Source organism: Pristiophorus japonicus, chromosome 13 (assembly GCF_044704955.1).
Source record: "Pristiophorus japonicus isolate sPriJap1 chromosome 13, sPriJap1.hap1, whole genome shotgun sequence".
Taxonomy (NCBI): Eukaryota; Metazoa; Chordata; class Chondrichthyes; family Pristiophoridae; genus Pristiophorus; species Pristiophorus japonicus.
The window spans coordinates 92,835,238-92,862,625 of record NC_091989.1 but is presented as its reverse complement, the minus strand read 5'-3'; the positions used below and the strand labels follow the sequence as shown (position 1 = coordinate 92,862,625).

Sequence of the window (27,388 nt, the reverse complement as noted above, 5' to 3'; positions counted from 1 at the left end):
TGGTTGTAATTTAACAAAATTCCCTGGATTCTGGGGAGGTCCCAGCAGATTGGAAAACTGCAAATATAACACCCCTATTTAAAAAAGGAAGCAGACAAAAAGCAGGAAACTATAGACCAGTTAGCCTAACATCTGTGGCTGGGAAAGTATTGGAGTCCATTATTAAAGAAGCAGTAGCAGGACATTTGGAAAAGCAAAATTTGGTCAGACAGAGTCAGCATGGATTTATGAAGGGGAAGTCATGTTTGAGAAATTTGCTGGAATTCTTTGAGGATGTAACAGACAGGGTGGACAAAGGGGAACCAGTGTATCTGGTGTATTTGGACTTCCAGAAGGCATTTGACAAGGTGCCACATAAAAGATTACTGCAGAAGATAAAAGTTCACGAGGTTGGGGGTAATATATTAGCATGGTTAGAGGATTGGCTAACTCACAGAAAACAGAGAGTTGGGATAAATGGCTCGTTCTTGGGTTGGCAATCAGTAACTCGTGGGGTGCCACAGGGATCAGTGCTGGGATCCCAACTATTTACAATCTATATTAACGATTTGGAAGAAGGGACCGAGTGTAACGTAGCCAAGTTTGCTGACGATATAAAGATGTGAGGAGGACACAAAAAATCTGCAAATGGACATAGACAGGTTAAGTGAGTTAGCAAAAATTTGGCAGATGGAGTATAATGTTGGAAAGTGTGAGGTCATGTACTTTGGCAGAAAAAAATCAAAGAGTAAGTTATTATTTAAATGGAGAAAGATTGCAAAGTGCCGCAGTACAGTGGGACCTGGGGGCACGTGTGCATGAAACACAAAAGGCTAGTATACAGGTACAGCAAGTGATCAGGAAGGCCAATGGAATCTTGGCCTTTATTGCAAAGGGGATAGAGTATAAAAGCAGGGAAGTCTTGCTACAATTATACAGGGTATTGGTGAGGCCACACCTGGAATACTGCGTACAGTTTTGGTTTCCATATTTACAAAAGTATATACTTGCTTTGGAGGCAGTTCAGAGAAGGTTCACTAGGTTGATTCCAGAGATGAGGGGGTTTACTTATGAGGAAAAGTTGAGTAGGTTGGGCCTCTACTCATTGGAATTCAGAAGAATGAGAGGTGATCTTATCAAAACGTATAAGATTATGAGGGGGCTTGACAAGGTGGATGCAGAGAGGATGTTTCCACTGATGGGGGGGACTAGAACTAGGGGGCATAATCTTAGATTAAGGGGCCGCCCATTTAAAACTGAGATGAGGAGGAATTTCTTCTCTCAGAGGGTTGTAAATCTGTGGAATTCGCTGCCTCAGAGAGCTGTGGAAGCTGGGACATTGAATACATTTAAGACAGAGATAGACAGTTTCTTAAACGATAACGGAATAGGGGGTTATGGGGAGCGGGCGGGGAAGTGGACCTGAGTCCATGATTGGATCAGCCATAATTGTATTAAATGGCGGAGCAGGCTTAAGGGGCCATATGGCCTACTCCTGCTCCTATTTCTTATGTTCTTAAAGGAGGTAAATGGAGATGAGGTGCAGATCAGCCATGATCGAATTAGATGGTGGGACATGTTCAAAGGGCTGAATGGCCTACTCCTTTTATAAACCCCGGCTTCTATTCTCCACTGCTAACCGTCTTTTTAAACCCCTTCTCCCCAGTCTCCGCCCTCACCTCCGACAATAAGTGTGAGGAGCTCATGGACTTCTTTGTCTCTAAGATTGAGACCATCCGTTCGGCCGCCTCTGCCTCTGCCTCTTCCCTTCCTTCTCCTAGCCCATTGGGCCAAACCTCCTCTAAGGATCCACGCTGCCCTAGGCCTGACCTCACAATTTTCTCTAATTACTCTCCGATCTCTCCTCATGATCTTTCTGAGCTCATCGTATCCATGAGACCCACTTCCTGCTCCCTTGACCCTATTCCCACCAAACTGCTGACCACCCAACTTTCTTTCCAGGCTCCCATGTTAGACGACATTGTTACTGGTTCTCTCTCCTCAGGTTACTGTCCCCCTCTTCCTCAAATCTGCTGCCATCACCCCTCCTCAAAAAAACAACTCTCGATCCCTCCATCCTTGCAAACTACTGCCCCATCTCCAACCTCTCTTTCTCTTCAAAATCCTTGAACACATTGTCACCTCCCAAATCCGTGCCCATCTTTCCTGCAATTCCATCTTTGAATCCCTCCAATCCAGTTTCTATGAATGCCACGGTACCAAAACGGCTCTCATCAAAGTCACAAATGACATCTTTGTGACTGTGACAAAGGCAAACCATCCCTCCTCGTCCTTCTTGACCTGTCTGCAGCCTTTGACACGGTTGACCACTCCATCCTCCCCCAACGCCTCTCCACCATCGTCCAGCTGGGTGGGACTGCACTCGCCTGGTTCCATTCTTATCTCTCTAATCGTAGCCAGCGATCACCTGCAATGGCTTCTCTTCCCGCCCCCGCATCGTTACCTCTGGTGTTCCCCAAGGATCTGTCCTTGGCCCCCTCCTATTTCTCATCGACATGTTGCCCCTTGGAGTATAAAAGTAGGGAAGTCTTGCTCCAACTGTACAGGGCGTTAGTGAGACCACACCTGGAGTACTGCATACAGTTTTGGTCTCCTTATTTAAGGAAGGATATACTTGCACTGGAGGCAATTCAGAGAAGGTTCACGAGGTTGATTCCTGAGATGAAGGGGTTGTCTTATGAAGAAAGGTTGAGCAGGTTGGGCCTATACTCACTCCTTGGAGTTTAGAAAAATGAGAAGTGATCTTATTGAAATGTATAAGATTCTGATTGGGCTGGACAGGGGAGATGCAGAGATGATATTTCCACTCGTGGGGGAATCTAGAACTAGTTTCAGAATAGTTTCAGAATAAGGGGCCACACATTTAAAACGGAGATGAAGAGGAATTTTTTCCTCACAGAGGGTCATGAATTTTTGGAATTCTCTGCCCCAGCGAGCTGTGGAGGCTGGGTCATTGAATATATTTAAGGTAGAGATGGACAGATTTTTAAACGATAGGGGAGTGAAGCGTTATGGGAAGCAGGCAGGAAAGTGGAGCTGAAGCCAAGATCAGATCAGCCATGATCTTATTGAATGACGGAGCAGGTTCGAGATGCCAGATGGCCGACTGCTGCTCCTATTTCTTATGTTGTTATGTGTAAACCTTTTATCTCATAATACTCCTGTGAAGCGCCTTGGGACATTTCACTACGTTAAAGGCGCTACATAAATACAAGCTGTTGTTGTTCGTAACTATTAAAAGTAATATTTTTTGAGGGGTGCGGTGGTGAAGAGAGCTATTGTGATCTGAAATACACTGTGGCACGGGGAGTAGAAGATTTCTCAGGCGAACAATTCCTGTTGAAAACCTTCGGCAAACCAGTTCCACATCACACCATGCCTAGCACAAAATGGCTTACAGTGTCGCGCAGACCCTCCTTGAATGGGCTGCGTGATATATACCACAACGGACTGCAGCGTCTGAAGAATGATGCTGAGCACCACCTTCACAAGGGTCAATTAGGGGTGGGCAATAAATGCCGTGCTTGCCAGTGAAGCCCACACCCCCAGAATTTAATTTTTGAAAAAATATCGAGTGGAAAAAAGTGGTGCCGTTTCCAATTTCGGAAACAATACAATGCAGGGCCATGCGGTCCGGTCGATCATCGTGTTATCTGGGCACGCAGTCAATGCGGCAACAGCAAAAGGCGTTCCGTCAGAGCTGGGCTGCAGGTGTCCTCCTTCGCTGCTCTGTACAATCCTTATTGCTGCCTTTGCTTGACTGTTTCCTCTCTCCCTGCCCCGAGCCTCGGGACCCGTGCTGCCAGCCAGCTAACCTGACTCGAGATAAATAACAACTGCTGTCACAGAGTCATTAGAATTATTTAAGATGCTGTCAGCACTCGCTTAGCTCCTAACTGAATGGCTTCTTTTCTTTCCGCAGAAGTGGCTATGACTTTGACTACGACTATTACAGAGACGAATTTTATGACAGGTACGTTGGCCGCGTGTAATTTGATCCTTTTAGCCGCTTGCCTTCACTTTTTTTTCCGGAATTGCTCTGGCTTTTTTATGTGACAGTGACAATTACTCCCAGTATCTCATAACTAACGAAAAGCCTGACCATACTCAAGTCTATTGAAATGACGCCCGCCCCTCCCCCCCACCCCGCCTACCAAATGACAGTGCTGCTTCAGAATTGTATTTTTCTTTCTCTCCAGCCCCCTCGCTCATGTAGGAAAACTCGCAGCAAAAAGTAGGATGGAAGGAAGTCATTACGGCAAATGCAACACCATATCCAGTGCAGTGTTGTGGAAAGCCATGGATTGCTTCGACTTGTAGAAAAATAAGGCTGCAGTAAAGTGCAATTAATAATATTGCCCACAGCTTTTGGGGCCAGTCACTACCCCTCAGCTTACAGAAATAGCCTCTGGTTTTTCAGTAATGATCGCAACTGTCAGCACAGCACAGCAAATTACATTTATATAGCGCCTTTAACTTAGGAAAATGTCCCACGGTTCTTCACCGGAGCCAAATCAGACAAACACTTGACACCGAGGCAAAGAAGGAGCTATTGGGAGGGATGATTCAAAGAGGTAGGTTTGAAGGAGAGACTTAAAGGAGGAGAGAGAGGTGAAGATGTTTAAGGGAGGGAATCCCAGAGCTCAGGGCCCCGACAGCTATAGGCACGGCAGTCCGTGCTGGAGCAAAGGGAGTAGGGGATACACAAGAGGCCAGAGTCAGGAGGGCAGACATCTCGGAAGGTCGTGGGGCTGGAGGAGGTTACAGAGATAGGGAGTGGTGAGGCCTTTGGAGAAATTTTAAAACGATGATAACAACAACAACAACAAATTGTATTTATATAGCACCTTTAACATAGTGAAATGTCCCAAGCCACTTCACAGGAGTATTATGAGATTTATAAAATTTGACATGAGCTGCATAAGTAGAAATCAGGGCAGTGATGCAACAACAAGTTACTCCCTATGGGCTGGATTTTAGGCTTTGATGTTTTTGGAGCGAAATCGACAGCGGGGCGGGAAAGTTAGCGCCCGGGAACTGTTTGCACCTCAGTAGGTAAGTTTGGGCTGCTAGGCCCTGAGTCAGAGGGTGCAGCGCTAAGGGAGGCCTTGTACACCTCTCTTGGCGGAAAGATGGGAAGCTCCCAAGCTAAAGAGCTGGGAGCGCTCCGAGAGACACCTGGAGGGCGGGGGTGGGCGGGGCAGGGGACTAAATAAACACAAAAACATTCCTAGAACATAGCCCACGCCACCACAACACAAATTGCTAAAAAATATAAAGACAAAACAATCACCTTAACTTTAGGAGTCCATTACTCACCTCTTCGCTGTCGGGATGGTTGTACCACCTGATTTCCCAGGCGTTCATATTGCGGGATGCACTTCCGGGCGGACAGGTCGGGCAGGAGTTCAAACTCACGCCGGTGTCGCAACCAGGTGCGTTGCACACCGGTCCATCTCTTCCAGGTGGTGCTGCCAGATCCGAGGATCGCCGCGGTGCACTGGAAAGTGGAGCGAACACCCAGAACACCTCACTGCCGCCATTGCCACCGCTCCGGGACGAAACCCAGAAGACCGGAAAATCCAGCCCTACATGTACAAAAACATCCCAATGCACTTCATAGAAGTGTGAGGGGAAACCTATGTCATGTCAAAGAAGGTGCGATTAGGAGGGCTGATGGATAAGGGTCTTAAAGGGGGTGAGGCAGAGAGGTTAACGATGGAAATTTCAGAGTCTGGGACTTAAACGATTCAAGGCACGGCCACTCATGGTGGGGCGAAGGAAGGGGCTGCACAAGAGGCTGCAATCAGAGAAACACAGCTCAGAGGGATGTAGGGCTGGAGGACATAGGGAGGACAAGGCCATGGAAGGCTTTAAGACAATTTGAGGTGTTGGGGGTCCGAGAGCCAGTGTAGGTCACCAAGAATGGAAGCTGATGAGCAAGCGGGCGTTGGTGTGGGAGAGGAAACAGGCAGCATATTTTTGATGAGTTGGAGTTTAAGAAAGCCAGCTGAGAAAGTATTGGACCAATCAAATCTGCAGATCACTGTTCCCATGGCTCCCTGGCTGTGGCCTCTTGCCATTGGTCCTTGACTCCGCCTGCCGATCAGGCAGACTGTCTAACAGGAGTCTACAGTGATTTATGTAAATGATTTTAAGATCGGCAGGGCTTCCACGTCCCCAGCCTTGCCGGCATAACGTAAAAAATAGGAGCAGGAGTGGGCTATTCGGCTGCTCGAGCCTGCTCCGCCATTCAATAAGATCTGCGCGGGGCGATAAGGGGTCGGCGCGCCGATGCGCTAATCATAGGGCGGTGAGGCGCGGCACAAAACACATTTCGCCGGCAGAGCCTCGGGGGCAATTCCGGGTGGGGACGCTCTGGCTTCCGCCCCCAGGCGAAAACCCTTTAGCGTAACGGGCCATTCTGAGAGGGGCAATTTCGGCCCCTTTCTCTCCACTGTCTTTATCCCATCCTTTATTATCAGGGCTACCCCTCCTCCTTTTCCATTTTGCCTATCTCTTCTAAAAGTTAATTAACCTGGAATATTTAGTTCCCACCCTTGGTCGCTTTGCAACCTCGTCTCCGTGGGACCCTCGCCCATTACCAGGCTCATCTGGACTCTCCCCACTTCCTCGTTAATATCGGGGCCAATGAAGCCGAGGGATGAAGAAAGACAAAGTATGTCACACAGGAGGGAAAATGCTGCGTGAAACACAACATTTCACGCCTGGTTTTGGGACAGAATGCGACAGAAACACACATCAGGGAGTGCTTCCTACGGTTTTCCATTCATTGGTCTTCAGTCTGGGTTGCAATATAACAGCATGTTGTACAAGGCTATTCTGAAGCTTAAAATCAATTACCCGCTCGTCATGTGAGTTGGACACGCAACGAGACATTTCTGCTGCACTGCGACCCCACTAGTGCTGAATCCACCATCTGTCCAGAAGGGGACACTTAGCTCAACCAGAAGCAAAATTATTCAAATTGGATAACCTGCCCCTGCAGTAAAAAGAAAGATTGGTTCACTGCTGATCTCCCGTTACATCTCAGTGCAAATTTAACCAATAGCAGGGGGGCGAAATTTCTCTGTTCTGCACCTTCTGTTAGCACTTCCCTATGCTAACAGGGCACGAGCCTGTTTTTCGGGGGGGGGGAGGAGGGGGCGCGGTGGGGCAGGGGCTACCAGCTCCCATAAAATTGGCCACGAATAATCTGAGAGATCCACTGTAACATACAACCAGTTGGTCCTGTGGCAACAAAGAGGGCCCACGCCAGCCTTGCGGGTTGCGAACCGGGCCAACCTCCGCTCCCGGGACGGAGAAAACAAAATGGCTGCACCCCCGTGCCGCCATTTTGTTTTCTCTGGCCGACTCACTGGATGTCGCGTGGTCCGGGCTGCGATCGTGCAGCCTGGGTGCCGAGCTGAGGCCACGGCATCACGCAGCCCCGGTGACCAGTGGAGGCCATCAAAGGGCCCGCTGAGTTCACAGTGTCCCTCCCCAAGCTGCCAGACCGGCAGCGCAAAAGATGGAAGGCCTTGGCCAAAACACAAGCTGAAAGGACGAAGCTGCAAACCGGATGGCGGCCAACCAAGCGGCGAACCAGGGGGTTAGAACCCCATATTCGGGTGACAGCTAAGAAAGCGGGAGGAGTGACGACAATCGACCGGTCCTTCTTCGTCAAGAACATCCTGCTTGGATCGTGCAGCATGAAGATTGCGGAGATCTTCGCCCTGCAGGACTTTCCGAAGAGAGGCTACTTTGATGTAACCTCAGAAATGTCACCCAATACGTAAAATTCCTAAAGGCATGAAGGAGTTGGGTGAACCACTACGGTCAATAGTGACTGCAGAACTGCTGTTCACCCTTCCATCACAGAGGAAGCGTACAACCCCCACATCCCAGTCATTGATGTGCTGACATTCCTCGCCAGGTATGTCAATGGGGCAGGCAACAGCGTGGACATGAACTACTGGTTTGGGATTTGGACCAGCAAGCACCACATCCAGGTCACTTTAAAAGAGGACGCAATGGAACCATCCTGCACCCACCCCCCCCCCCCCCTCCAGCTTCGCCTTCGGAGGAAGTCGGGCTACATGGTGTACGCTGGACAACCCAATGTGTGTCGGACCTGTGGGAAAGTAGGCCACGTGGCGGCAAGCTGCAAAGCAATCATTTGCTGCAACTGCAAGAAAGAAGGACTCCAGACAAAGGACTGCAAAGAGAGCAAGTGCTGCAACCTTTGTGGTCAGGCTGGACGTTTGTACAAAGCCTGCCCCAAGTGCAATTTCAGCTATGCGCAGGTGGCAAAGAACATGGTGACATGTGAGGAGAAAGCTGAGGAGTGCAACACCCCAGAGGAGACCTGCACCTCCCTCCTCACCAAGACACCGTGCGAACAAACCACCGCCCTAATCGACACTGACCGAGAGGAGGAAGGGAAGTCTGCCACGGCAAGCCGCCAGACACTAACACTAGCACTCAGCAGTGAAACTCCACCCAAGAAACCGAGTCCATGGAAGAGGAGGGAGCAGAAGCAGAAGAGGAACAGGAATGGCAGCTTGTCACCAAGAAGAAGAAGGCCCGCAAGTCGAAGGAAAAGAGGCCTCCTGCAGAAACGAGAGGCAGAAGATGGCTACCGTCCACAACGGTCAGCAGTGGCTGCAGCTCTTCCGATGATGAAGGGTGAGGCAAAAGTCCCCACTACCATCTGCAGAAGAAGTGACAAAACGCCAAGCGACCAGCGCAGTCCAGCTCCGGGACCCCGGGAGCAGCGAAGTGACTGATGTACCCTCGCTCCGGATCTCCGGGAGCGATAAAGTGACAGATGCACCCCAGCTCCAGAACGCTGTGAGTGACGACACCACAGGGAATGCATACAAGGAACAACCAACACCAGGGGAAGGCATCCTATTTGACATGGAGGACTCCCCGTCAACACTGCTGGCATCCCCTGGTCGAAGCACCCCCAAGGTAGAGGACAACTCATATCTCAGCCAAGGTGCAGTAAAAGATTTTAAAGCTAACCTATGTATGCGGGAACAGGCCACAGGGCCAAAGAACTGAGTGTTTGTAATGTAATGTTTGGACTGTAACCACCAATTTAAAAATGGGTTTAAAGATTGCATCCATTAATGTGCGTAGCGTTAAGTCGACTACGCAATGTGTTTCCACCTTGGGTTACCTCGCCAAGGTCAAGGCAGACCTGCTGTTCTTGCAGGAGTGAGGCCTGCCGCACTCCAGCAGTTACCGGCAGTGGTCGCAATCCATCTGGTCAGGAGGCAACGATTGCCGTTCCTCCGGCCTGGGCATTCTGCTGCGGGAGGCCACTCCACCATCACCGAAGTTAAGGAGGTGGTGGGCGGCCGCCTCCTCGTAGCAGCCGAGGGCTATTTAACGTGTATGCCTCGCCTCTCAGAAGCGAGCGGCTGGCCCTCCTCCAGCAGCTCCCGCTGCTGCTGGCGACATCCAGACCGGTCATTCTGGGCGGTGATTTCAACTGCATCATTGATGCGACTGGCCGATCCAGCAGAGCCGACAGCAAACTGGACGCCACATCCAGACTCCTGATGGACACGGTAAAAGACGCCAAGCTGTGCGACGTCTTCAGCAACTCTGCAGACGGAGCACCACGCAGATACACCTGGTCGAGACCAGACGGGTCCGTCCGTTCCAGAATAGACTTACTGTTTGTGTCCCACACGCTCAAGGTCAGATCCACCGACGTCATGCCGGTGTTCTTCTCTGACCACTGCTTCCTACTGGCTGACTGCCTCCCACAGGAAACCCAGAAAATTGGCAGGGGGATATGGAAGCTCAACTTGAAACTGTTGACTCCGGAAAACGTTGAGGAACTCAAGAGGGATTACAAAGGTTGGAGAACTGTAAAGCCCCTCTGTGATTCCCCGATGCACTGGTGGGAAACAATCAAGACAAACATCAAGAGGTTCTTCATCCTCAAAGGTGTTCAGAAGGTGAGAGGGAGACAGAGGGAATTGTCCCAACTCCAGAAGAGTATGCAAAACCTGCTCCTGCTGCAGTCAATGGGGGTCGATGTCGCGGAGGAACTCCAAGAGGTGAAGGGCCAGCAAGCCTCGCTCTTTGCCTCAGAGTCCTCCAAGATCATCTTCCACTCCAGAGTCCGCTCCGTCGAGCAGGATGAGACGTGTTCGTGTTTCTTCTTCCAAAAGCTACACAGGGGGAGTTCTGTGATCACCAGCCTAAAGGAAGAAGACGGTTCTGTGACGTCTTCGCAGCCTGACATGCTGAGGATCAGCAAATCCTTCTATGCCGGGCTTAACGACGTCAAGCCCACAGATCGCGCGGCCTCCAAGTCTTTCCTGTTGTCTATCTCGGAGGTCTTAGACGACAGCGAGCGGGAGAGTCTGGACCACCCGCTAACTCTGGACGAGCTGACAAAGGCCGTCCAGTCCCTCGAGACGAGTAAAACTCCCGGAAGCGACGGCTTACTGGTCGAGTTGTATTCGGCTCTGTGGGACTGGATGGGCCCAGACCTGCTGGAAGTGTACGAGGGTATGCTTCTGGCCGGCAGCATGTCAGAATCGATGAGGAAAGGCATCATCACCCTCATCTACAAGCAGAAGGGGGCGAGGGAGGAAATCAAAAACTGGTGGCCCATTTCGCTGCTCAATGTGGACTACAAGATCCTGTCGAAGGTCATCGCTAACAGGGTGAAGTCTGCTCTGGAGCTGGTGATTCACCCGGACCAGACCTGCGCTGTCCCCGGCAGGAAGATCTCTGATAGCCTCGCGCTACTCAGGGATATGATCACCTACGTGCGGGACAGGAGGGTGGACACCTGTTTAATCAACTTGGACCAGGAGAAGGCCTTTGACAGGATATCGCACATGTGCCTGATGGACGTGCTTTCCAAGATGGGGTTTGGGAGGGTATCCGCAATTGGATCCAACTGCTATACACAGTTCTAATCAACGGTTGGGAAACTGAAAGCTTTCCGATCAGATCTGGAGTCAGGCAAGGCTGTCCTCTCTCCTCTGTCTTGTTTGTGTGCTGTATCGAGCCCTTTGCCGAGTCCATCAGGAAGGGTGCGGGCATTGAAGGGGTGACAATCCCAGGCAGTGGAGGCGCTCAGGTCAAGACCTCCCTGTACATGGATGGCGTCGCCATCTTTTGCTCAGATCCGCAGTCGGTCCGCGGAATGGTCACAATCTGCGACCAGTTTGAACGGGCATCGGGGGCGAAGGTTAATCGCAGCAAAAGCGAGGCCATGTTCTTTGGAAGCTGGGCTGACTGATCCTTTATTCCCTTCACCGTTAAGTCAGATTACCTGAAAGTTTTGGGAATATGGTTCGGAGCGGATGGGGCGTGCGTCAAAAAGGAAGGAGCGTATCGCGAAAGCCAAACATAAACTGGAATGGTAGAAGCTGCGCTCCCTCTCCATTGCAGGAAGGAACCTGGTCATCAGGAGTGAGGTGCTTTCAGTGTTGTTGTACATGGCGCAGGTCTGGCCCATATCCCGCTCCTGGGCCGTGGCAGTCACCTGAGCCGTCTTCCATTTCGTCTGGAGATCGAAAATGGACCGTGTCCGCAGAGACATCCTGAGGGCCACCTTTGTGAGCGGCTGCATCAAGCTGTGTGTAGACCCTTCATACGCAAACACCAAGTGTCACTACTTGCTGAGATTCTATCTGTCCCCGGTATTGCGAAGGATGGGTCTGGCCAGGCTGCCACGGAACGCTCCAACCAGTTAGACCATGCCTGACCACCTGTCCTTCGTGGAAAAGTTTTTCAAAAAAACCACCTTTGACCACAAGGCCATAAAGCAGTGGTCAGCATGCAAGGTCCTGGACGCCCTACGGAAGAAGGAGAGGGTGGACCCTGTTGGACGGTTACCTGAGCAGACTGTCGAACTCGTTTGGCAGAATGTCTCATCGCCAGAGCTTTCACACAAGCACCAAGACGTAGCTTGGTTGGCAATGAGAAGGGCCCTACCTGTCAGATCCTTCATGCACAGCCGGGATTTCAGAGATACGGGCACTCTGCCGCCGAATCAGCTGTGTTGCGGACAAGAGTGTCATCCATCTCCTTCGGGATTGCCCCTTTGCAAGGCAGGTCTGGAAGAAGATGCAGTGGTTGCTATCGAAGTTCATCCCAAGCAGCTCCGTAACACAGGACCCTGTGCTCTGCGGACTGTTCCCAGGGATGCACACCGAGACAGACATCATCTGCTGTTGGAGAGCCATCAACTCGGTGATAGATGCACTTTGGTCTTCCCGAAACTTGCTGGTCTTCCAGAGCAAGGAGATGTCCATGGTCGAATGTTGCAGACTGGCGCAATCCAAGGTCCAGGAGTACGTGCTGAGGGACGCACTAAAGGTTGGTGCAGTCGCCGCAAAGGCACGATGGGGAAGAGCCAGAGTTTAAGGCCCTTCCGTCATGCTAAACCCAGGGGATGGAATCAGACCCCCCTCGAGCTGTACTTGTTAATCTGCTTGTATACATAGACTGCCATGTACTGAAAAACACCTGTGTTGTGCCATGTATAAGGAAAGTCTCTGCACTGTTTAGTAACTTGTAAAGAAATGTAAATGTATCCCCATCCGTTCCATGTACTGCTTTCATCTACATAGTGCTACATGTAACGTGATTCGTGATCGGCATTGAAATGTATCCTGGAATGTAAACCTGTTCTCATCTGCTTCATGTAATACCCTTATTTGCACAGTACTACATGTAACGTGATTTACGGATTGTACTAACCTGTACCTTGAAATGAAATGCACGCTAGTGCATTGTATGGAACTGCTGTCAGCATCCAAACGAATTGTATGGAATTGCTGACTGCATGGTACTGAGCTATTTTCCAATGTATTGTGAAAATTTTATATGAATAAAGTATATTTTTGGAAAAAAAAGTGTCCCTCCCTTTAATGGAAGGGGAGGGGCATTAAAATGCGTCAGTGCTACATGGAGAAGCCACCTAGCGCTGCCAATCCCGCCTGCGGAACACTCGGCACTGCCCCAACAGGAAGTGGAATGCACGACAATGCGCTCCACTTCCTGTGAGGGGCGGTAACCCAAATTTGGCAGACGGGGCGGGACTTCCACGTTGGGCACAGGAAGTCCCACCCCGGCTGGGTTACTGCCCCCAAATGGGGCGCTGGGCAATTTCGGCCCCCAGATTTCTTAATATATTTGATAAATGATCTGCTCCCTGTTGCTATTCTTAATTCACCCTTCGGGTTACGTAGCTCAAATTATTCCCTTCAGACACAATTCAAATTTAGAAGAACGAAATCTACAGTTTGGTGCTTTTTATAGCTCAAAGTGCATATTGCAAGAAAATTTCCCTCACTCACTAGTTACTGAGATGTTAGTGACTACACTGTTGAAGCTGTGATATGAAGCCCCAGTCACTTTGGTTATTTGACTGGACAATCAGACTGTTATACCTCCGTGTTCTGAGGAGCATTCTGATATGAATGTAATGCAAGGAGCGAAGTGACTGAATTGCCTCTCCAAGTTGAATATTGAGAAGTGATTCCAGATTCCAACAGCTATGTAGGGCTGAAATCCGCCCACCTTGAATAGGCCCCTCCTGCCCCAGAATTGGTCACTTACCCAGGAATCCGAAGCCCTCCCTCCTGCACCATTTCTCCAGCCACAGGTTAACCTGTCTTATCCGACTATTCCTATACTCACTGGTGCGTAGAGGCCCTGACCTGCAAGAGACTATCAGCGGCAGGTCGGGGCCATAAAAGGAGCGATGAGCAGCGGCCTGGGAGCAGCGTGGAGCCATGCTACTTCAGGGGGCAGCACGAGCTGCGACGGCAGCAAAGAGTGATGTCATCAAGGTCCAGGTTGGTGATTGGAGCGAGGGCAGATGCAGCAGGAGTGGCGAGGTTGGGGTGAAGGAGCGGCGAGAGATTGCAGAGGGACGTGATCGGGGCCCAGGGGAGGCACGAGTTTGGGGCCAGGGGCCCAGGGGCAGCACGGGCCAGGCCACACTACAATACGTGTGCGTACTAGGTCCATGCTGCAGAGCTGGTCTCCAGTCGACATGGGGAACCCTTGCCACTGGACCAAGACATAGCTCTGTCAAGCCCGTGTGGTGGCTGGTGTGCAACGGCCACCACACGTTACAAAAATTCACACACAGGCATCTTCCACCCTTCAGGATGTAGTTCAGGTCCTTCATTGAAACACCTGTGAACTCATCCTCTTTTTTGGTGTGGAAGCAAGACATCCTCGTTTCGAGGGACCGCCTATGATGATGATGAGGGCGTGGTACTGGGAGTAATCCAGAGATTACTACATATAATCACGTAGAATATGATCAGATTAACCATGATCTTATTAAATGGCGGAGCAGGCGCAAGGAGCCAAATGGCCTACTCCTGCTCGTAATGCTTATGTTCTTAATATACGGCACAGAAACAGGCCACTCGGCCCAAATAGCCATGCCACTCGAGCCTCCTCCCATCTTTCCTCATCTAAATCTATCAGTATAACCCTCTATTCCCTGCTCCTTCATATACTTATCTAACCTTCCCTTAAATGCATCTATACTATTCGCTTCAACCACTCCCTGTGATAGCAAGTTCCACATTCTCAACACTCTCTGAGTAGAGAGGTTTCTTCTAAATTCCCTATTTGATTTCTTGGTGACTATCTTATATTGATGGCCTCTAGCTCTGCTCTTCCCCACAAGTGGAAACACTCTCTCTCTATCCACTCTATCGAAACCTTTCATAGTTTTGAAGACCTCTATTAGGTCTAGCCTCTCAGCCTTCTCTTTTCAAAAAAAAAAGAGACCCAGCCTGTTCATTATTTCCTGATATGTATAACCTCACATTTCTGGTACCATCAATGTAAATCTTCCCTGCCACCTCGCCAGTGCCTCTATATCCTTTTTATAATATGGCGACCAGAACTGTACGCAGTACTGCAAGTGTGGTCTACAGGTTCGATACAAGTTTAGCATAATTTTACTACTTGTCAATTCTATCCCTCTAAAAAATAATGCTTGGTTTGCTATTTTATTAACCTGTGTCGGTACTTTTAGTGATTTGTGGATTTGTACTCCTCGATCTCTTTGCCCCTCTACTCCATTTCGATTCCTATTTTCCAAGTAATATGTGACCTTATTTTTTTTAACCAAAATGTAATGCCTCACACATATCAATGTTGAAATTCATTTGCCAATTATATGCCCATTCTGCAAGTTTATTTTTGAGCACCATCAAACATTGTCTCTTTGTAGCTGCAGGAACAATTGGTTGTATGTTGCAGTGGATCACTCAGATCTTTCGTCTCCAGTACATATTGCATCCGATCCCCAGTTCCATGTATTGGCATGGTTTATTCAATGCACTTTTAGACCACTATCTATCATTGTGTTCAATGGTGTCGAGCTAAGAACCACAATGGCATTGATAGTGGGCTCCCAATTCAGATTGTCCAACTTCACATTGCCAGAAACTCACCCTGACCATTTATCCATCTGACAAACTGCATTAGACTTTTACCAAAACTTCTGGCATTTGGTCTCAATATAACTACGAGTGTTGCATACACAATTACACAGAGGTACCTTTTTCAATTACCTTCCATCACAAGCAATTACACTCAGGAAGCCCTTAATTGTTTAGAACGCTGAGACCTAATAGTGCAGATAATTAACTAGAACCGTCTGTAATTGATGAAGGTGCATTTTTATTTTTTTGTTGAAATGTATTTTTCCTTTTGCTCCCTGCACCTTGCAGAGTCCCTGACCAGTTGACCTACCCTGAGGATTCTGCCTGTGGTACTCTATAATGGGCAGCCTGGAGTTGTGCAAGGGTGGTTCGGGTGCCCATTAAGTTTGTCTTTCCTGCAATGCCACCATTGAAGTCGGTAGCTCACTGCGAGAGTCGGGCACAAACCTACGTCTCACCGCCTAGTACCTTGGTGCTCCAACGCCCTGTCAACCAGCTGCCCTCCACAAAGGAGCTTTTAATTGAACCGTTGTCAATACTTCCGCTCAAATAGCACCCAGAGCATTTAGCTGCATACAATAGTTAGCATATGACATGGAACTGACAGCATGGAAACAGGCCATTGTTACTCCTGATCCACTTGACCCAGGAATGACTGACGCTGTCGCTTCTCACAAGGTCGACGAGAATTCAGTTTCCCGCCCCAGGGTGGCCACTTCTTGACTTGACGAGCAGTCCCAAGGTGTAAATTGCAGTTTATGAACCTGAGCAGCTGTCAAGGTCTCTGCTTCGCAGTATTCTGCTAAGGTGCAACCTGCAGCTGCCCTTCAACATGGAACAGTCGGTTTGATTTCTGGCAGGGAAATCCTCTTTATACATACCCACCCAGCGAAGCATTCGATCACAGCCATAGAACGAAAGAAAGGCTTGCATTTATATAGCACCTTTCATGACCACCGGATGTCTCAAAGCGCTTTGCAGCAAATGAAGTACTTTTGGAGTGTAGTCACTGTTGTTCTGTAAGAAACATGGCAGCCAATTTGCGCACAGCAAGCTCCCACAAACAGCAGTGTGATAATGAGCAGATAATCTGTTTTTTGTTATGTTGATTGAGGGATAAATATTGTCCATGACAGCAGGGGATAACTCCCCTGCTCTTCTTCAAATCATGCCATGGGATCTTTTACATCCACCTGAGAGAGCAGATGGGGCCTCGGTTTAACGTCTCATCCAAAAGACGGACCTCCGACAGTGCAGCACTCCCTCAGCACTGCATTGGAGTGTCAGCCTAGATTATGTGCTCGAGTCCCTGGAGTGGGACATGAACCCACAACCTTCTGACTTAGTAGGCGAGTGTGCTATCCACTGAGCCACTGGTTGACACTCCAATCACACAACACGCTGCCCTTTCACTGTGTCAGTTGCAGAATACGTTTTAATGCAAGTTGCCTGTTGTTGAAAATGATGATAAGAACATAAGAACATAAGAAATAGGAGCAGGAGTAGGCCAATTGGCCCCTCGAGCCTGCTCTGCCATTTAATAAGATCATGGTTGATCTGATCATGGACTCAGCTCCACTTCCCTGCCCGTTCCCCATAACCCTTTACTCCCTTATCCCTCAAAAATCTGCCTATCTCCGCCTTAAATATATTCAATGACCCAGCCTCCACAGCTCTCTGGGGTAGAGAATTCCATCCCTCTGAGAGAAGAAATTTCTCCTCATCTCAGTTTTAACTGGGCGGCCCCTTATTCTGAGACTATGCCCGTAGTTTTAGTTTCCCCTATGAGTGGAAATATCCTCTCTGCATCCACCTTGTCGAGTCCCCTCATTATCTTATAAGTTTCAATAAGATCATCTCTCATTCTTCTGAACTTCAATGTGTATAGGCCCAACCTACTCAAGCTATCTTCATTAGTCAACCCCCTCATTTCCGGATTCAACCTGATGGTCACAGAAGACCTCCTGGTGCAAAATGAACTCTGGGAGAATGGCCTGGAAATTCCTTCAGGCCTTTTTTAAGGTTTCAAATAGGTGGCCCAAATACAGAGGCTCCCACGGGATCATGGGAAACTGGTCCTCGGGCCTAATCTAAATATTTAGGGTGAGCTGCCAGCGCCTGCCGCACTTCCACAGACGGCTCGCCAGACGGATGCTTGCAAATGCAGGCCGCCTGCCTCGGCAGCACCGGCCGTCGCGGAAGTCCCAGGGCACGGGATCTTGCTGTGCATAAACTGGCCACTGCCAGGACAACAGTGACTGCACTTCCTAAAAATAATTACTATTGTGTGAGGTGCCTTGGGGTCGTCCTGAGCACATGACAAGCCGCAAGTTCTATTCTGTTCAACCAGAAATGTCAGTGTCATTAGGTGTTCTGCTGCTTCTTTCAGCAATGCTGTTTCATAGAATCGTAGAAATTTACAGCATGGAAGGAGGCCTTTCCGGCCTATCGTGTCCGTGCCAGCCGAAAAGAGCTACCCAGCCTAATCCTACTTTTCAGCTCTAGGTCCATAGCCCTGTAGGTTACATCACTTCAAGTGCACATCCAAGTACTTCGTAAATGTGATGAGGGTTTCTGCCTCTACCATCCTTTCAGGCAGTGAGTTCCAGACCCCCACCACCCTCTGGTGGAGATATGTTTCCTCAAATTACCTCTACACCTCTACCAATTATTTTAGATCTATGCCCCCTAGCTGTTGACCCCTCTGCTAAAGGACATAGGTCCTTCCTATTCACTCTATCTCGACCCCTCATAATTTTATACACCTCAATAACGTCTCCCCTCAGCCTCCTCGGTTCCAAAGAAAACCAACCCAACCTATCCAACCTGTCCTCATAGCTAAAATTTTCCAAGTCCAGGCAACATTCTCGTAAATCTCCTCTGTACCCTCCCTACTTTCCTGTTGGGACAGCCAATTAAACAGGTCGGTTGAGAGATGTGGCTTTGCCTCTGGTAGGTTCAAATTGCCCCCAATGTGTTTGCTCCTGGAACAACCAGGGGAAAACTTTTTTTAAAACCCTACACCAAGAGAGATCATGACAGAGAGGCCATTCGGCCTTTCTTCGGATCCCTTGGGAGGGATGAATTAACATCAGCGCATTGTAGCATCCAATGAAATGATCCCAGGACTTTTGCCCCCAGTCCTCTATCAGAAAGTTTATACCTCACATTGGTCACTCTTTGTGTGAAGACGAATTTCCTGATATCAGTCCTAAGATGACCTTTTACTAATCCAAACATGTTGGACTCCTGCAGTTCAATTTAAAGCAATATTTCACCCCAACATATCGATAAAGTTTGGTAGCAGCATGAAGTTTTGTAGGGGTCCTTCTGTGACGCTGCTATCGATAAATGAAGGGGATGGACTGGTTAATGAGGCAGGATCACTGTGCCAGGTACAATAGACCTCTAGACTGGACAATGCCGATGCTCCTCTGGCTGGTCACCTACCTGGCACCCTCTGTAAATGTGAGCTCATTCAAAACTCTGCTGCCGTGTCCTAACTCGCACCAAGTCCCATTCACCTATAGCCCCTGTGCTCGCTGGCCCACATTGGTTCCTGGTCTGGCAACACCTTGATTTCAAAATTCTCATCCTTGTGTTCAAATCCCTCCATGGCCTCACCCCTCCCTGTCTCTGTAATCTCCTCCAGCCTTACAACCCTCCAAGATACCTGTAGCTTCTGGCCAATGCACAGCCTCGATTTTAATCGCTCCACCAATGGTGGTGGTGCCTTCAGCTGCCTAGGCTCTAAGCCCTGGAATTCCCTCCCTAAACCTCGATGCCTCTTTCTTCTCCTTTAAGACATTCCGTAAAACCTACCTCCTTGACCAAGCTTTTGGTCACTTGTCCTAATGTCGCTTTATGTGGCTCGGTGTCAAATTTTGTTTGTTAGCAGTCCTGTGAAGTGCCTTGGGATATTTTACTACCAGAAAGGGACTATAGAAATGCTAATGTGATATTTTGGCCTGGAAATCCAGGCCTCCCTGGGAGTCTGTAAGAAGTTTCTACGGACCCGGGGAGACATCGGAAAAGCCGGTTTTCAGCGCACAATGCGCATGCAAACTTTTTTAAAAATCGGAAAAATATAATTTTTTTCTAAGGCATATATTAACTTTAATTTCAATTAATTTTAATTATGTGAGGTCTGTTTTTTATTTTTTATTAGTGTGTTTGTTTTTTTTCCCCCCCATTAATAGCAATGAGAACTGGTAGATACGGAGTTCCCATTGCTATTGATGAGAAAGCTGTGGAATACTGTACCTGATTGGCTGAGCAGTCACATGTGACTGCACCTTCTGCGTGGGAATCTGGAGGACGGGAGCGCGCTTCGCCTCCCCACCGGAATCCCACGCTCCTCCCGGACCACCAGGTAAATTCGTAGAAGTGTTTCAGGTCGGAGGCAATTGCCTCCACCGCAATTCCAGCCTCATTCTTTACAACATCACAAACACACTGCAAGATGGCTCTATGGGGAACTTGCCATGTGACCTTGTCACATGATCCTTTTATTGGATTTACCTAAGCCGTTACATTACCACAGTAGTCCACTAGGTGGAGCAGTAGTCCACTAGGGGGAGCTCTACTACAGCAAGTTGCTGTTGTTGCTGTAGGTGCTTGTTGCTTTAAGGCTCTGCGTTCGCGAAAGGAATGCTGCAGTCAGGTTAAGTCGGGCTCCAGATCGTAATCCTGCGCTTGTTTGACTGACAGGCCAATTAACACGATGGAGACAGTGGAAGCGGTATGTTGCTGGGGAGAGTGTGCTGAAGCACAGCATTTTCAGATTGCTTTGCATCTGTAAGAAAGACAGCCTGGTGCAGGAGGCAGAGAGTGTAAGATATCCTGATTGTAAAAATTCATTATTTAGAACGTTTCGGCTTCCTTACATCGACACTTCGCTTCAAACTGTTCAATTGCTTTTTAGTTTGTTTTAACTCGTCTGCTGCAGCTCTTTGGAAATTAGAAGGCAGGGGTGCGAGTTAATCAGCCAATCAGAGGTAAGTAAAAGAAATCCAGGCAGATTCGAATAAATTTGGGTATAGTTATAATAAATGTGACTATGATTAAGAGAGACTGCGCAGGGGAAGTGAAAAGTGTGACTAAAGCAAGTGTTACATTATCCATTCCTTTTAATCAACGGTTGTTTATCTCAATAGCTGCGTGGTGAAGCATTCCATTGTCTAATAGCCCTGAGTTCAAGGACCTGTCTTCTCCCTTCCCACTTTGGTTCTATCAGTGGTAATCCTCGGTCTTCACCCCCCGGTTTCACTCACCCCTTTATTGGCTGCTCCTCTCTCATAGCCACTCCCACTCACCACCAGGCTGCTGCTGAGTCCGTCTCTGCAGAGAATATTCATCCCCATGTCCAACCCATTCCCCAGTCTCCCTCGCTGCCCTCAATTCAAAGCCCAATCCCCCCAGTCTCCATCTCTCGCCTCAAGCCCCCGTACCCCAGTCTCTCCCTCTCTCCCCCGAAGTCCCCATTCCCCAGTCTCTCTCACTCACCTCTCCCTGAGCCCCCATTCCCTAGTCTCCCTCTCTCCCCCAAGCCCCCATTCCCCAGTCTCCCTCTCTTCCCCCGAGCCCCCATTCCCCAGTTTCCCCAAGCCCCCATTCCCCAGTCTCCCTCTCTCCCCCGATCCCCCAATCCCCAGTTTCCCCAAGCTCCCATTCTCCAGTCTCCCTCTCTCCCCCAAGCCCCCATTCTCCAGTCTCCCTCTCTCCCCCGAGCCCCCATTCCCCATTCTCCAGTCTCCCTCTCTCCCCCAAGCCCCCATTCTCCAGTCTTCCTCTCTCCCCCGAGCCCCCAATCCCCAGTCTCCCCGAGCCCCCAATCCCCAGTCTCCCCGAGCCCCCAATCCCCAGTCTCCCTGTGCCCCCATTCCCCAGTCTCCCCGAGGCCCCATTCCCCAGTCTCCCTGAGCCCCTATTCCCCAGTCTCTCCCCTCCATTCCCCAGTCTCTCTCTCCCGCCCAAGCCCCCATTCCCCAGTCTCTCTCTCCCTCCCCAAGCCCCCATTTCCCCAGTCTCACTCTCTCACGATAGCTGATTCCCAAGGCCCCGCCCCCCTGGGGCCCCTGAGTCCCGACCCTCGAAAGTTCCCAACACTTTGTTCTCAGCAATATCAAGAAGGGATTTTGAGAAGATGACAGAAAAAGACAAGCTTTTTGAGAACATCATTTAAACAAATCCTTTCCACATTACAGTTTTGTCTCTATGCAATATAAAGACATATCGATATTCTTACAGAGTCCCAGGGAAGGAAATTGCCCACGACAGCTTCGCAAGGCGGGAAGCTGCTGGTGGCTGGGCAGTGCAGCCACCCTTAAAGGGGAGGGCCCTCCGCTGTGGCTGCCATTTTGTTTCAATTGTCGGCTGACTCGTGAGTCGGACCAACAATGGCGGCCACGGGTTCGGCCGGGCCGCCAACAGGCAGCCCTGCATCCAGCAGCCCCTCCTGGGTGTCAGGTCGCTAGCCTGGTCGAAGCCCTCCCTGGTGGCCCAGTGGGCTCCATGTCAGCCTTGCAACGTCCTTCCCCTTTAAGTGAAGGGGAGGGACATTGCAACGCGTCAGCTGACATGGTCACTGCCCCGCTCCCTCGCAAACCCACCCCTACATCGCCTCAAACAGCACCCCAAAGCACTGGGAGGCAGTGTCAGAGTTAAAGAGCTCAATTTTCTGGCTCTTCCCACTGACTCCCGCCGAGCGGCAAATTTCCGGTTAATTCAAAGTGCCCTCCCCAAATTGCCACTGAGGGCGATTTCGACCCCCCAGAATTTATACATCCTGTACAGGGACAGACTGACACATATGCGCGAACAGACGATACAACAAACATTTCTCCCGAGTCGCCGGCAGCAGCACTCGGGAAAGGAAGCTCCGATTTCAGCAGACTCCAGCCTAAACCAGGAGGGTTGGGAGCCCAGTCAGGGCAGGAGGTGCCCAGGATCTCCGCGGGAGGCCCAACAGAGCAGGGCTGCCCTTCCTGGCCCACAAGGAAACCAAGAAAAACAATTACATTCACTCACCTTTCTGGGCCTCTTCTGGCCCCACTCCCGTTTGCAGCCTGGCTGGCCTGACTTTCTCCCAAACAGGCCTCGGGTTAAAATTGCAGTCAAGCCACGATGATGTCATCGGGGCCCGATCGGCGTATTTAAAGCAGGATCCTGCTCGCCCGCTGAAAAGGACGGGTTAAAAATTCTGACTTTTTTTTCAAAAATGTACTTTATTCATATAAAATGTTCACAATACATTGGAAAATAGTTCATTACCTTGCGGTCGGCAATTCCATACAATTCGTTTGGATGCTGACAGCAGTTCCATACAATGCACTAGCGTGCATTTCATTTCAAGGTACAGGTTAGTCCAATCCGTAAATCACGTTACATGTAGTACTGTGCAAATAAGGGTATTACATGGAGCAGATAAGAACAGGTTTACATTACATTCCAGGATACATTTCAATACCGATCACGAATCACATTACATGTAGCACTATGCAGATGAAAGCAGTACACGGAACGGATGAGAATACATTTACATTTCTTGACAAGTTACTGACTTTCATTATACATGGCACAACACAGGTGTTTTTCAGTACATGGTGCTCTATGTATACAAGCAGATTAACAAGTACAGCCCGAGGGGGATCTGATTCCATCCCCTGGGTTTACCGTGGCGGAAGGGCCTTAAACTGTGGCTCTTCCCCATCGTGCCTTTGCGGCGACTGCACCAACCTTTAGTGCGTCCCTCAGCACGTACTCCTGGACCTTGGATTGTGCCAGTCTGCAACATTCGACTGTGGACATCTCCTTGTTCTGGAAGACCAGCAAGTTTCGGGAAGACCAAAGTGCGCCTTTCACAGAGTTGATGGCCCTCCAGCAGCAGATGATGTCTGTCTCGGTGTGTGTCCCTGGGAACAGCCTGTAGAGCACAGAGTCCTGTATTACAGAGCTACTTGGGATGAACCTCGACAGCAACCATTGCATCTCCTTCCAGACCTGCCTTGCAAAGGGGCAATCCCGAAGGAGATGGATGACTGTCTCGTCCGTACCACGGCCGACTCGGGGCAGAGTGCCGTGTCTCTGAAATCCCGGCTGTGCATGAAGGATCTGACAGGTAGGGCCCTCCTCACCGCCAACCAAGCTACGTCTTGGTGCTTGTGTGAAAGCTCTGGCAATGAGACATTCTGCAAAATGAGTTCGACAATCTGCTCGGGGAACCACCCGACAGGGTCCATCATCTCCTTCTTTTGTAGGGTGTCCAGGACCTTACGTGCTGACCACTGCTTTATGGCCTTGTGGTCAAAAGTGTTTTTCTTGAAAAACTTTTCCACGAAGGACAGGTGGTCAGGCATGGTCCAACTGGTTGGAGCGTTCCGTGGCAACCTGGCCAGACCCATCCTTCGCAACACGAATCTCAGCACGTACTGACATTTGGTGTTTGCGTACAAAGGGTCTGTGCACAGCTTGATGCAGCCGCACACAAAAGTGGCCATCAGGATGAGGGCCACGTTCGGAACATCCTTTCCTCCACTGTCCAGAGATTTGTACATCGTATCTCTGCGGACACGATCCATTTTCGATCACCAGATGAAATGGAAGACGGCTCGGGTGACTGCCACGGCCCAGGAGCGGGATATGGACCAGACCTGCACCACGTACAACAACACCGAGAGCACCTCACTCCTGATGACCAGGTTCTTTCCTGCCATGGAGAAGGAGCGCAGCTTCTACCATTCCAGTTTATGTTTGACTTTAGCGATACGCTCCTTCCAGTTTTTGCTCCGAACCATATTCCCAACACCTTCAGGTAATCTGACTTAATGGTGAAGGGAATAAAGGATCGGTCAGCCCAGCTTCCAAAGAGCATGGCCTCACTTTTGCTGCGATTAACCTTCGCCTCCCAAGACCAGTTCAAACTGGTCACAGATTGTGACCAATCTGCGGACCAACTGCAGATCCGAGCAAAAGACGGCGATGTCGTCCATGTACAGGGAGGTCTTGACCTGAGCGCCTCCACTGCCTGGGATTGTCACCCCTCCAATGCCCGCATCCTTCCTGATGGACTCGGCAAAGGGCTCGATACAGCACACAAACAAGAGAGATGAGAGAGGACAGCCTTGCCTGACTCCAGATCTGATCGGAAAGCTTTCCGTTTCCCACCCATTGATTAGAACTGTGCTACTGATATTTGTGTATAGTTGAATCCAATTGCAGATACCCTCCGCAAACCCCATCTTGGAGAGCACATCCATCAGGTATGTGTGCGATATCCTGTCAAAGGCCTTCTTCTGGTCCAAGATGATTAAACAGGTGTCCATCCTCCTGTCCCGCACGTAGGCGATCATATCCCTGAGTAGCGCGAGGCTATCAGAGATCTGCCTGCCAGGGACAGCACAGGTCTGGACCGGATGGATCACCAGCTCCAGAGCAGTCTTGACCTTGTTTACGGTGATCTTCGACAGGACCTTGTAGTCCACATTGAGCAGCGAAATGGGCCAGGGTTAAAAATTCTGACCCGCAGGAAGGCAGAGGGTAAGTGTCTGCAACCAGTTGAAGTGCCTTGTTCCACTGGGCGGGGAAGGTTAAAATCGGCCCTTTAACGTATTACCGTGGGCTTCATTTACTCGCCGAAATGTTGACATATGGGTCAGTCGGAAACTGCTGGAGAATTCGATTAATCTCACAGAGGTGGCTGGATGGTAAGCTGAAAGGGAGCCTAACTCCGACTATTTAGTCTGTTTTTAGCAGAGTATCAGATTGCAAAAGAAAGTAAACAACCTGCGCCCTGTTATGTATGCACCCGTGAGCATGCTCTCAGGTTGGTTGAGCTGTTGAGTTGGGAGTGGCTTAGCCAGTCACGTGATGTTCACAAGACTCAATAAAACCCCAGCCAGTTGGGTTCGGGGGATGAGGCAGGTGGTTGTGAGCCTGGTGGATGAACTGGTAATGTGATTGTTAAACCTTTTGCTAATAAACCAACTAGTTCTTAATAGCAATGTACTGCCATGAATTCTTAAGCAAAGAATCCACCAAGCAAATACATTACAGCTCCCATTTCCAAAATTGATTCCGTGCTTGTATGTACGGAACAGTTCAATAGAACAAGCAGCCCGACTGATCTGCTCCCCCTCCTCCATGTTGTCTCATCACTTTGAGGTGCTGACAGCAACGAGATGAGGTTGTGGCCTTGTGCATACAGATTCTGCTTACTGTATACTGTTCACGGCAGTTGTGCTGAGTGATGTTAAACAGGCCCTGCAGCCTGGGTCAGCAGGCAATTACAGGGCAATCATTCATTGCGCGCGCAGAGCAATGAATCTCTTGCGCCTTTTGCCAAGTGCCCACGCTTTTCTTACAACATCTTTTTTTTTTAATTCCGCTGTTGTGATGCGAATGGTTGAGCAGGTTGGGCCTATACTCGCTGGAGTTTAGAAGATTGAGAGGTGATCTTATTGAAATGTACAAGATTCTGAGGGGGCTTGACAGGGCAGATGCAGAGAGAATGTTTCCCCTCATGGGGGAATCTAGAACTAGGGGGGATCATTTCAGAATAAGGGGTCGCCCATCTAAAACGGAGATGAGGAGGAATTTCTTCCCTCAGGGCCGTGAATCTTTGGAATTCTCCACCCGAGAGAGCTGTGGAGGCTGGGTCATTGAATATATCTAAGGAGATAGGCAGATTCTTAAACGATAGGTGAGTCAAGGGTTATGGGGAGTGGGCAGGGAAGTGGAGTTGAGGCCAAGATCAGGTCAGCCATGACCTTATTGAATGGCGGAGCAGGCTCGAGGTGCTAAGTGGCCGACTCCTGCTCCTATTATTTATGGTCTTATGAAATTGGAAAAGAGGCACCGATCAAAATATTGTCAATAATTCCACAGTATTTGGTTAAGCAAGACCAAATTTCAATCTTGCTACGATACAAGGTGTCGGCTGTGGCTCTGTGGTAGCCCTCTCGTCTCTCAGTCAGAAGGTTGTAAGTTCAGAGAAATGAGCACAAAATCTAGGCCGAGACTCCAGTGCAGTGCTGAGGAAACACTGCACTGTCGGAGGTGCCGTCGTTCGGATGAGATGTTAAACCGAGGCCCCGGTCTGCCCTCTCAGGTGGACGTAAAAAAATCCCACGGTACCATTGGGAGAAGAACAAGGGAATTTTCCCTGGCATCCTGGCCAATATTTATCCCTCAACGAACATTACTAAAACAGGTTACCTGGTCATTCATTTATTTCATTGCTGTTTGTGGGAGCTTGCTGTGCACAAAGTGGCTGCTGCAGTTCCTACTTCACAATATTGACTACACTTCAGTAATATCTTATTGGCTGTAAAGCACTTGGGACATCCTGAGGTTGTGAAAGGCACTATATTAATAAAATAAAGGTAGTCTTGAATTTATCAAGCGCATTTCACGACCACCGGATGTCTCAAAGCGCTTTACAGTCAATAAAGTACTTTTATAGAATAGGCACTGTTGTAATGTAGGAAATGCGGTAGCTAATTTGCACACAAGCAAGCTCCCACAAACATCAATGTGATAATGAGCAGATAATCTGTTTTTGTAATATTGATTGAGGGATAAATGTTGGCCAAGCCACTGGGGATAACTCAACTGCTTTATGTCAGAAAGGAAAAGGAGTTGGGGTAGCTCTGTTAATAAAGAATGAGATCAGTATGTTAGTAAGAAATGATATTGGCTTAGAAGATCAAGATGTTGAATCAGTTTGGGTGGAGATAAGGGATAATAAGGGGGATAAGTTCGCTGGTGGGCGTAGTCTATAGGCTCCCTAACAGTAGCTGCACTGCTGGATGGAGTATCAATCAAGAAATAATGGAGGCTTGTAAAAAAGGAACGGCAATAATCATGGGCGATTTTAACCTTCATATTGATTGGACAAAGCAAATTGGCCAAGGTAGCCTTGAGGAAGA

General features: G+C 49.3%; 1 protein-coding gene across 1 annotated transcript in view; it reads left to right on the top strand.

Moving 5' to 3' along the window:
• The window catches only part of LOC139278706 (RNA-binding Raly-like protein), a 1,090,435-nt gene that overhangs the window by 958,242 nt on the left and 104,805 nt on the right, over positions 1 to 27,388 (top strand). The window contains exon 4 of the mRNA XM_070897767.1: positions 3,923 to 3,973. Coding sequence (XP_070753868.1) covers positions 3,923 to 3,973 — 51 coding nt within the window. The remainder of the gene's footprint in view (positions 1 to 3,922; positions 3,974 to 27,388) is intronic.